General features: G+C 37.9%; 1 protein-coding gene across 3 annotated transcripts in view; it reads right to left on the bottom strand.

The window, feature by feature from the left end:
* Mib1 (mindbomb E3 ubiquitin protein ligase 1) overlaps positions 1-12,827 on the bottom strand; it is a 92,954-nt gene that overhangs the window by 43,337 nt on the left and 36,790 nt on the right. For all 3 annotated transcript variants that reach the window (NM_144860.3, NM_001364997.1, XM_006525811.4), the window contains exons 9-10: positions 11,920-12,053; positions 7,011-7,118 (exon numbers count right to left, since the gene is read on the bottom strand). In NM_144860.3, the coding sequence (NP_659109.2) occupies positions 7,011-7,118; positions 11,920-12,053 (242 nt within the window). The remainder of the gene's footprint in view (positions 1-7,010; positions 7,119-11,919; positions 12,054-12,827) is intronic.

Below are 12,827 nucleotides of genomic sequence, written 5' to 3'. Positions count from 1 at the left end.
CACCTCCACTGGCCTTGAGCCCTCTACCTGCCTCAGTATCCCAAATCCTGGCATTTCCAGAATGCACAACTAATCCAGGAACAAGACAACTACACTACTATCAGTTGAGTGTAACTACCAAAAAAGATATAAAACAATATGGTCTTAATTACCTTTACACAGGAATTGGACATTAGTCAAATTACATCTAAGTCAGATGCTGTGTATTTGAAAACAGAAATTCTTGCTAAATAATGCATTTTTAAGATTTAAAAATGATCCAGGTGGTAGTGGCACACTCCAGTACTCTGGGGACAGGAGCAGACCTCTGTGAGTTCCAGAGCAACTTGGTCTACAAAGCAAGTTCCAGAACAGAAAAAGCTATACAGAGAAATCCTGTCTCAAAATAAAATAAAATAAAATAAAATAAAATAAAATAAAATAAAATAAAATAAAATAAAATAAAATTCCAAAATTGTGTAACTCTTTCAGAGGAATTAAACTATGCTTGCCATACTGTTTGTAACAGTCATACTTCTAAAGAGATGAGAGATTAACTTTTTTTTTGACATAAAAGAAGCTATAAAGGGGAAAGTGCTTGTACTGTAATATAAAGGTAACATACATTATGCATCACATATATTTACATATAATTAGCCTCATTTCCTTTGCAGAGATAGATATACATAGATAAGGGTACTATAATACTCCTACTATCTCCATGAGAATACTACACTCCAAATGTCAACACCATTACACTTGAATGTAAGCCTATTCAAGTATTCCTCCAAAACAGAGACACCCAATCTTTATATCAGTACCTAGCATACTCCCTAGATTTTACAAAGGGTTTGAAAACTCATTTGGTACCATCCATGATCACTTAAAACTACTTCTCAAGGATCACACAAGTAAATACCGTTGTAATTAAATACTTCTAAAACTAATGAATAGACACAAAACAAGCACTGAATTCAAGATAGGTTTGGGTTTTATTTTGTTTTGTAATATTTTCCTGTTATCTTTCAAACAGGTATCAAGGGTGATATTTATGTAGGAATTTGGTTCAGCTACATTTCTTGAAAAGGTAGGAAATTTACCTTGTGGATATTACTAGCTGAATCAAATTAGGAGTTTTGCAGAGAAAAATCTCTTGTGTACTGTATGTGTATCACTTGTCAAAAAAAACCCTATGGCCTATAGGAATGGAAAGGACAGAAGCTGGGACATTCAGTAGGCAGAAAGGATTCTGGAATAGAGCCAAATGAGGAAGATTTGGGCCCCAGACATAGAAGACACTTGCATATAAACTAAGGACCAAGTAAATAGCAGAACTTAGAATAGAAGAGTGGGATTATTAAACTATAAACCAGTTGGGGAACATGCCTAGCTATATGCCCTAGGTATTTATAAATATACTTGAGTCTCAGAGTCATTATTTTCAGGAGCTTGGGGCCGGGAAAAAGCTCCCTTCTACAAGAAGGCTTTGTTACATTTCAATACTGAGAAAGAAGGACTAGGAAGCAACCAGAGAAGGTTCCATTCTCACACTTCTGAACATCATTGCACTCAAGTATCACAAGCATATGTACATGTGCACATACATCCTGAGACAGAGAGACAGAAAGAAAAAGACAGACAACTGATCTTCCTAACCATCAATCTGGATTTTTTTTCCTGTAATTTTTAAAAATATCTTTCTCTCCCTCTGTGTGTATGAGAAAGACAGAGACAGAGACAGTCACAGAGAGAGAGACAGGAGAGGCAGGAAGAAAGAGTGTGAGTGTCAGCTTGTGGTTCTGTGCAAGTGTGGGTGCCCTGGAATGCCAAAGGCACGTTTCAGTCCCTGAGTTAGAGTATGGTCTTGTGAGACAGTCAGTCACCATGGGTGCTGGAAACTGAACTCAGATCCTGTACATGAGTAATACCCACTCTTAACCAGAGCCCCCTCACCACCCCCGCTATCTTTTAAGACTACACATTTACCTTTCCATTTAAAAAGGGAACATCAATCCAATATCACCAACTAAATAAAAATGGGAATTATTTATGAATATGAAATTATTACACTTACGGTTACTAGAAAACTATTAACTGAAGCCAGGCATGGTGCTACACACATATAATCCCAGCACTAAGGAGCCTGAGGCAGGAGGACCAAATTTCAAAGCTAGCCTATACTATATAATGAGGACAGCACAGAGTATACGGTGAGTTCTAGGACAGCCTGGGCTATAAAGTGAGTGAGACTCTATCTTAAGACAGACAAGCAGAAAGACAGAAAGGCAGGGAGGGAGGAGAGAGAATAATGAAGAGGAAGAAAAAAGTAAAACTAACAAACAAGAAACCACTAACAGAAGCATGCTGTACAAGCCCTATCAAATTTGTCTATGTAAAAACAAATATTAAAAAAAAATTTAAGCCCTGATACATGATACTAAAGGTAATAACTTTTTTATAAAATTAAAGATTATAGAACACACATACACACATATAAAAGGACAATACAATTAAAAGTTTTCAGGTTTCTCTTCTAAATTGGAAAATCATAATACCTCAGCTTCAATTCTAAGTTTTACTGCTTTCTTCTGAATTACTCTGAATAAACTGTAGCACAGCCTGTCTCTGCACTAGTGCACACAGGGTTCTATGGAGACTAAACTAACACTGCCCCTCCTCTCCTGCCCTCTCTCTTCTTTCAACCCTCTAAAACCTGTGCCACTGAAGTTGCCCCATCTTGCCCAACAAAGCTGCAGTCCATATGGTCAGCAAAAACAGTGCTCTGCAGGCCCGCATGCATCTACTTCCTCTCTGAGTCCTCTATGTGCTCTTCTTGAAATGATTTTCCAGACTGTCCCCTCATGTCCACCTGCCAGGACTGACTCATTCCCACAGCTCATGGCTGTGGTGTGGCTGTCCCCCTTCACTGTAAGGCAGGCTGACCCCACAGCCCTTCTCCTTCACTTCTGCCTTCACTTTACTGTGACTGAAGAAGAAAGACACTGTGCTAGTTATCTTTTCCATTTCCTGAGTATTTTTGACTGCTACAGTTTAGAAACAATTTGTCAGCACAAAAGTTCATGTGCTTGGTCCCCCACTGTAGAAGCACTTGGGAGAGGTGAATCTGTGCGCGGGCAAATGAAGGGTGATGAGAACAGGACTCAGAGAAGTAGGTTATCTTCAGAGATAGTCTGGGTGCTTCTCTTATACACAATACTTCTCTGTATTTCTCTCTCTCTCTCTCTGTCTGTCTGTCTCTCTCTCTCTGTCTCTCTCTCTCTCTCTCTCTCTTTCTCTCTCTCCTTTACTGGGCAATAGGTACGGGTTTCAAAATTGATCAGTTTAAAGGAATCATTCTGTTAAATACCAGGACGGACTCAAGTTTACAGCCATCAAAATGGCTTTAGATATTTGTTCCCCGGAATGACAATTGAAATTGCTATTAAAGATCCCCTCACTCTTAAAAACTGGCTTTAGATATTTGTTCCCAGGAATGACAATTGAAATTGCTATTAAAGATCCCCTCACTCTTAAAAACTGATTTTGAAACCACTTATCACCTATTGCCCAGTTTTATAGTTTTGTTTCCATGAATGAGATAACCAGAACTGGACAAAGTATCCGTTTGAGATAGAGATAGATAAATAGATAGAGAGATAGAACACCTAGACTGTCTTCTTCTGCCTGTTAGAAAATTTTAGTTAGAATAAATACAAGTGATACCAAAGTGTCATGTTAAAATTGATGGTTTGTTTCTCTTTCCCCATATTACAGTCCCATAAAATATTATCACAGACAAGAAAACGGGAATTTTGTGTTTTCAAAGAATGAAAACAAGTTAACTTGCTACACTGCAATGATAACAATGGGCATGGCTATAAAAGTACCACCTTTCAGGAAATTACAACTTTTATAATGGAACTTTTTACTCAGTATCATTGTAGAAGCAAAAATATCATTTTAATTTTGGATTTATGGCTAAAGAAGGTAGCTCAATCAGTAAGTATTTGCCATACATACACACAGGAATATATATATGTATACAAATGGGACTGGGGGAAAAGGAAGAAAAGAAGGTACGGAGGAAAGAAGGAAGGAGTGGAAGAGAAGAAGGGAGGGGGGAGGGAAGGAGAGGAAAACTCAGGGTCTATGGTGAAGCCTCATATTGCTCTTGTTGCTTAACCCTCAAGTCGAGTCCTCAAAACCCTTGGTAAAATCATAATTTCCTAATAACCTAAGAATGTTTTCATTCTATCTAAAAACAAAGGACATTCATCTAAACTTCCATATCTTAATACTTTATCAGTAAAGGAAATAAAATCCCAAATCCCTGAAGAGGCCTCAAATTTGCTCCCACAGGCCCTGATGCTCTAAGTTGTACATAAGGTAGGTAGACACTGTGCTTAGTAAGATGACAAAGCTAACTTTCCGATACAGTTTTCTGAGCTTTCTCTAAGTCAGAGAAACAGGAAGGAAATTTCATGCATAGTCTATCCCTAGTCAAAAACCTGCTAATGTTAACTCTTATGTGGGGAAAAAAAAAAATCAATGCATTTTTTTGTCTATCTTGAACTGTGAGTTGTATTTATATTTTAATTAAATTTTTAAATAGTTTTTCTTTCAACATTTGTAAAACTGGGTTTTTGTAGTGTCATGTCTGGGTTCTGAATAACAAGCATCCTTTTATTTGCTAATTCCATTACAAAAACTAATTACATCAGCAAATATACAACTTTTTTGAATTGATTCCAAAGGCAATCATTATCCGATGTTAGGTAAAACCATATACAGCATCAGTGCAAATGTTTAATATTATGTTTTTACCATTTTAAACTTCTGAATAATTTAATGAAGAAAATAGGGTAAAATACTATGTTTATCTTCAAGATTGTAAACATCTATTTGGGTTTTAAAAAAACTAAACTCTCCCAACTAAATCAACAGTCTAACAAGGATCAGAAATGACAAGGAGACCCCACTCAATGTTCCAACAAAGTACAGATGGGAAAAATTTAACTGGGTACAACTAACACAATGCCTATGTGACCAGGAACCATAACACAGCCACTTCACTTCAAGATGTGCTAACATTGTTTCTCTCTACATTGATTGGTAGAGTCTGATTAAGGCTTATATCTTACCCTTCCTCCTCAGAGATCCCAAGAAACTGTTGGGATATTAGGACTATTGTTAGGATACATAGGAATATTGCTTTCCATACTCCTTCTACAAGTGATATAAGTCTGCAGGAGCAGAAAGCATATGGGATGGAAATCTAAAGAAGTATTACAGCACAAGTCCCAGTCAGGGTCTCACGTTCTAGTTAACCAACAGTTTCCAAACCAAAGGACTGTTTACAAACATCTGACCAACAGCACATAGCTCTAGCTCCAGTCTTACATGTTTACAGTATTAACTGGCCGCTTATTTTATATTAATTCAATTAAGCAGGGGAAAGTTACTGATGAAAGCAAATTCAATGACATTGAGTCAACTACACCCTATTCTGTAGGCCATCTTCTGAGGACAAGAAGTACACATCTCTGTGTACTCCTGACTGTCCTGGAACTCACTCTATAGACCACGCTGATCTCCAACTCACAGAGATCCACCTGAGTCTGCCTCCCAAGTGCTGAGATCAAAGGCATGTGCCACCACTGCCCATCAATAAAATAACTTTTAACCCACATCTAAGTTCCTAAGTTCCGTCAGGAAAAATCTAACTTCTATACTACTGCAAATGAAAAATCATATTATATATCTCATTCATAATAAGACATCATAGTAAAAATAACTGCTATGTAGTTGGAGTCTTCTGCAATGTTAATTTGAAGTTTAAGCATCTGGGTCTGGAGAGATGGCTTAGTAGTTAGGAGCATGAACTACTTTGCAAAAGGACTCATATGCAGTGCCCAGTACCTACATCACAACCACACACAACTCCAGCTCAAAGGGATCTGATGCTACTTTCTGGTCTCCAAAGACTCCTGTATGCACATGTACACACACACACACACACACACACACACACACACACACACACACCTGCACCAGCAAATGTATATTGATAGACATATAAGCGCAAACAGGCATTCTTTTTCCTCCTGCCAAAAAAAAAAGGGGGAGGGGTGGGGAGGAAAGATTACAAATTAAAAATCATTCAAACTCTCCCCATGGGCAACAGAAAATTCCAACATCAACAATGAACTATTTAATGGTGAAACACCATAAGCTCTTTAGGTAGCCAGTAAAGTACAAACAATTAAAGGGAAAAAAGTAACATAAGATCAGGAAGACCTTTTTAAAAGGATATATATAAAATAAAAATAAATTTAAAAAGAGAAAGAGCTAGAGAGATATTCTGGTAACTCAAGCATTTTAACGCTCCCACAGGAGAGTTTAGAGGGCAAAACTACTACTCCATAGCTTGGTCTAAACTAGAATAAATACAATCCTGATATCTTTTTTTTTTTTTGGTAATGTTACAGTTGTTAACTGTATTTTGTTAAACTAAGCTAATGTTTCTACCTCATACATAGAACAGATGTCCCAGCCAATGTCAGTATTTATTGCCCTTTTATAATACACACAAAGTTAAGCATCTGCACATGCAGGGATAAAGACCCACTATAAAAGTTAAAAAATAATAATAAACAGGCTAAGCAAATGATAAATGAACTTGTAAGAAAAAAAGACCTCTGAGTGTTAGTTAAGAAAGATGTTGATCCCAAGTGTATACATCCCCTTATACGTGTCTAGTAGGGATCATGGGTGAGCACAGTAGTGCTCCCAATAGCATTTCTACCCTAACAGAAGGAGGCTACGTCTGAAATATTGAGGAGTCATTAAAAAGAGAGAAAAGGAGTGATGGGAAGAGAAAGATAGAAGAAAGTTCTAAACTATCTTTTCTTTTCCTTTTAATTTGGACAACACAGGGTGAATATTAAATTTCAAGAATGAAATTCCATCTTATATAGAACTATTTCTAGAAAAAGTTGACTCGGTCTTGTTTTCAAGCTTAGTTTATATACCTCTGCTTCAACATCAACATTTTGCTTCAAAAGTAATTTCAAAATATCAACATGTCCGTTCTGACTAGCAGCTTGCATTGCTGTGTGGCCAGCACACTGTCCGTTTACCTAAAAAAGAAAGAAGAAAATATTAACAAACATCACAAATCAGAAATAGCCAACAAATATGGACTTTTAAATCTTGTACAGTATATGATTCTTTGAGAGCAATCTAACATTACAAATATCACAACAAAGATCATCAAAATTATTTAAAAAAAAAATAAAACGAGAGACAAAAGCCGTAGTTCTTACTCTGCTGTAGTAGGAATCTGTCCTAGTCCACAGATTTTTGGTTATGCCATATTTACATTTTTGTCTCAAGAGCTTTTAAATTTGCTTTACTTTTCCTTGATCCAGTATTTATGTGTAAATTGTTCATTTCCACAAACATCATATAATTTCCAAACCTATTTTCTACTGTACCGGTATAGACACAACACTGCTAAAACACTAATTTGCCTGTGTAATAAATAGTAGCAGGACAGTGATGTCAATAACTTTTCTGATTAGATATGAGTCCTGCTATACAGGAAGGATTTCATGCCTGATACTGTAAAAAAGAAAAAAAAAAAAGTCTGTGCCTGGATGCTAGGCATGTTGTTGTTTTATTCACAAGTCATGCTGTGAAACTCTGCTTAATGCTCTCCTACCAATAGATTTATAGTTTCATTGGATGACAGTTAATATAAAGATTCACAATTGGCCCAAGTACTGGCTATATTCTCACCTGTGGGTGAGTCATCTATACCAACCTCTCTCAATCCAAGACTCATCATGAAAGAGATGGAAACAAAGTCACAGCCAAAGAATGGAAGAGCGTCATGAAATGCTGACGTCTGGACAGTACACAGCTGTCGCACATGTCAAACTGCAGCACTCTAGTCACTCAATACAGATCTCGTCCTTAGCACTCCAGCATGGAGCCGGGCAGTGGCGGGGCAAACCTTTACTCCCAGTACTCAGGAGGCAGAGGCAGGCGGATCCCTGTGATTTGAGGCCAGCCTGACCTACAGACGGAGTTCCAGGACAGCCAGGGACCCTATCTCAAGAAAAAAAAAAAACAACCAAGATTCCAGCATGGGTGGGGAGGAGCCCTTAAGACCCCACTCCTAGAGGAACTGATAGCTGCTGAGGGAGAAAAGATCACTGTCCTTTAGGAACATGGCTACTGGTAGGTAGGCTGCCTATGCCAGAAGATGGCCCCACATGCATGCCATGCATATACTGGGCAGTACTGCTTGGCCTCTCCTTTTTAAAAAAGACATGAGATGAGCTGGGAAAAACTGAGGGCAGTAGGAGGAGTTGAAAGAGAGTCGTGATCAAAATATACTGCACACTGTTTAAAGTTTCTACAAGTAAATAAAAATGCTATCAAAAAAGACTGCAAGGGCTGAGGACACAGTTTAGTGCTACAGCACTTGCCTCGAATATGCAAAGTCCTGTATCCCAATCCACACAACTGTAAACAAAGAGTACAGATAAACAACTATGTTAGTTAAGACTTTTCCAGCTTCTGGCTATTATAAATAAGGCTGCTATGAACATAGTGGAACATGTGTCTGTCCTTATTACATGTTGGAGCATCTTCTGAGTAATAAGTGGATATTAGGCCAAAAGCTCAGAATACCCAAGATACAATTCACAAAACACATGATACTCAACAAGAAGGAAGACCAAAGTGTGAATACTTTGATCCTTCTTAGAAGGGGAAACAAAATACCCATGGAAGGAGTTACAGAGGCAAAGGGACTGAAGGAATGAACATCCAGAGATTGCTCCACTTTGGGATCCATCCCATAAACAACCACCAAACCAAGACACTATCGTGGATGCCAACAAGAGCTTGCTGACAGGAGCCTGATACAGCTGTCTCCTGAGAGGCTCTGCCAGTGCCTGACAAATACAGAAGTGGATGCTCACAGCCATTCATTGCACAAAGCACAGGGTCCCCAATGAAGGAGCAAGAGAAAGGACCCAAGGAGCTGAAGGGGTCTGAAGCCCCATAGGAGGAACATTAATATGAACTAACCTCCAGAGCTCCCTGGGTCTAAACTACCAACCAAAGAAAACACATGGTGGGACTCAGGGCTCTAGCTGCATATGCAGCAGAGGATAGCCTGGTCAGTCATCAGTGGGAGGAGAGGACCTTGGTCCTGTAAAGGTTCTATGCCCCAGTATTAGGGGAATGCCAGGGCCAGGAAGCAGGAGTGGGTGGGCTGGTGAGCAGGGGGAGGGGGGAAGGGATAGTGTTTTCAGAGGGGCAATTAGGAAAGGGGATAACATTTGAAATGTAAATAAAGAAAATATCTAATAAAAAATACAAACTGAAAAAAAAAGATTTTTTTCCTGTGACAAATACTTGAGAATAACAACTTAAGGAAGGAATGATTCTTTTAATATACATTTTTGGAAGGTTTTATGCCTTAGACCATCATGAAGGTCAGAACAGCACACATCATACTAGCCCAGGGAGGGAGAATACGCCTGTACTGGGCTCGCCTCCCCTTTTCTTTTACTTGTACTCCCAGTCTGTTGGCTTGTATTGCACACATTCAAGGATACCCTTCAACTCTCCACCCACTACCTTGAATTTTTCTGGAAATATTCTCCTCCTCCACACACACACTTATTTTTACCAATGTCCTAGATGCTTCTCAATTCAATTAAGTCAATAATCTACATTAACCATCACACAAATTATCTTTGTGCTCCAAGGAATACAAAAACAATGAAATCCAAAATCTATAGAGGGCACAGTATCCTGAAGATCTGAGTGTGTGCTGAAGCAGGTAAGCATGTGCAAGGCCAGGGTCTCAAGACCAGAACTCACAGATCAGAGCAGAAATAAATGAAGCAGAAAACTGAAAATAAAATCAAGTAAACAGAGAGTGTGCTTCGACAAAATAAAATAAAATAGACCAATCCTTAGCGTGACTAAAGGAAAGGAGGAATACTGAAAACTGGAGATGAAAAACAAATATTATAGCCAACAGCATGGAGAACACCAAAGGAGCACTGAGCGGCAAGGGATCCTCAACAAATTAATGGATACATAGGACATTTGTATCCATCCTATCCTCTCTCTCAATACTGAATCTTCACAAAACAGAAAGCCTGGACGAAAAGTAACATGTAAGGGAATCAGTAGCAACTTCCCAGACTTGCTTCATTCAACTGCACCTCAAGGAAGAATGAACACCAATTCTCTTCAATTATTATTCCAAACTCTATCAGGCAAGCATTATTATATGAAAACCAGACAAGGACACAACACAAAACAAAACTATAAGAAAATATCCCTTTTAAAAAGATCATTCATAGCCGGGCCTGGTGGTGCACGCCTTTGATCCCAGCACTCGGGAGGCAGAGGCAGGCAGATTTCTGAGTTCAAGGCCAGCCTGGTCTACAGAGTGAGTTCTAGGACAGCCAGGGCTACACAGAGAAACCCTGTCTCGAAAAACCAAAAACCAAACCAAAACAAAACAAAACAGATCATTCATTACAATCAGTGTAGTTCAGGCAAAGAAATGGAAAATTACATCGAGATTCATGATCAATAAACATGATTATACTACCTCAACAAATGAAGAACCAAGAAATTTCATGAGCATCTCAATAAATGCTAAAAAAAAAAAAAAAAAAAAAAAAAAAAAAGAGTACTTGATAAAATCCAACATTTCTTTATGATGAAAACTGAACAAATTAATATTGATGGAATATATTTCGATATAATAAAAGTCATATGCAGTAAACAGCACCTAACAGGCTAAATGAGATAAAGTTTTCAGATTTGAAACAAGGCTAAGATGGGCACTATTACTATGTATTTATTCCACCTGGTAGTCACAGAGCACACAATCAAAAGGAAAACAAACATACAACCACCACCACAACAAAGGTCATCTAACCTGGGAAGAGGAAATCAAGCTGTCATTGTCTGTAGGGAGCATGATTTCTACACAGAAAATCAGAAAGTCAGACACTATGGAAGATGTCCGTTATCCAACATCTTACAGGCTGTGGCAGGAGACCATCCAAGACTATACAACAAGATCCTGTTTGAAAAACCCAAAGGAGGGAAAAGGAAAGGAACTTAAGTACAGAAGGAAAAAAGGGAAAGACAGACAGATGGATGGCAACTGTAAAGAATCCACCAAAACACCGACTTGAATTAATCAGCAAACTGCAAACACGATAGCAGAACTGACAAACCTCAGCAGCAAGCCATCTGAACAGAAAGCTTTTCAATCCTAGTTACAACTGGGACCCAAAAGGTAGCAAGGAATTAATTTGACCAAAGAGGTCACAGATTTCTATGATGGAATTCTAAACTACTGAGGAAAGAAACTGAAGAGGACTCATAAATACAGGAAGACATGCAAACATCATGAATTACAAGACAGTCAAAGAGCCAAAGCAACCTACAATGCATCCCAGTGACAACTAAAAACTTAAAAACTAAAAAAGAGAAAAAAAAAACCTAAATGCTCTGTGAAAACACACACACACACAAGATCAGGAAGAACAGAGCAAAGACTACTATACTACTCTGACTTCAAAATATATTCAAAACTACAAGAACTAAAACAGCCAGGCACTTACACAATAACGGATACAAAGAACAACCAACCCCTGTCTCAGTACGCAGCTGATTTTTGGCACTGGAAGATTAGAATGCATACTGGAGAAAAGATGGTAGTTTCAATATCTAGTACTAAAAACACTATCTACATGAAAAATGAAAATAGGTTCATGTTTCCTATCAACTGCAAGAGCCAATTCTAGATGGCTAAAAGACTTCAGCCTTTATTAAATCATTAAACTTCAACGTTTGCAAATGCCTCAAAGTTGTTTTTGAAATGCTCACATCCACATCTGGTCTTTTCAGCAAATCTTCCACTTTAGCCACGTCTCCATTGGCAGCAGCCTTAACCAGCTCTTCATTGAGGTCACCAGATTCTTGGGTTTCAAATAATTTCTTCAGAAGCTGGGAGAGTCTTTCTGCAAGGCACAAAACAAGGAGTTAAAGGAACAGATGTTCTCCATGTTCCTAAACACTTTCTCTGTTTTACTATTTCTAAATTAATGCTATTTCTATTGTGTACAGACAGCTACCTGAGCAAGTAATAAGCGTTAATTCCAAGCTCCATTAAATTCAACCCCATAAATATCTTAAGAGTCTTCAAATCATGTATTTCAACTTGTAAATACAGAAAAAGTAAAGCATTACAGATTAAAATAATTTCAGATTTAGTCATACTAAATAAAGATACTATAAACACACTAGCATGGCAATCCCACAATGATAGGAATGCCTTTTAGAGCTTAATTCTTCACTACAGACAACAGAACATTACATTCTGTAGTAAACTCAGAGCAGCAATTAAAGCTCAGAAATAATGTACCCTCTAGAATATCAGGAAAAACATTTTTGGGAGGAAATCAACTTTCTGCTGAATATGAACACAGAAATGATAAGAGCATGCTCTGTTAAGTGCCACTTGACTGTTTTTCCAAAATAGTAAAGCAGAAGATATCAAGCTCCAGTCTTTTCATTCTACTCAAAAGCAAAGTAATCACAAAGTGGTGTAAAAGAAAAATCAAAATGCCTGCCAAGCCCAATTATTTGAGAGTAGGTATTAATTACTCTTCACTTTTTAGTTTGTATGTAGCCAAGCTAACATGATGCTTTAAGCTCAAAATATAAATCAACACAGCTTAAGTTATCAGGATACTAGCAATCTGCAACAGGAACTCAAAAGAGAGAAAAGTAAA

This window comes from Mus musculus, chromosome 18, assembly GCF_000001635.26.
Source record: "Mus musculus strain C57BL/6J chromosome 18, GRCm38.p6 C57BL/6J".
Classification (NCBI taxonomy): Eukaryota; Metazoa; Chordata; class Mammalia; order Rodentia; family Muridae; genus Mus; species Mus musculus.
This window is presented reverse-complemented; position numbering and strand designations above follow the sequence as displayed.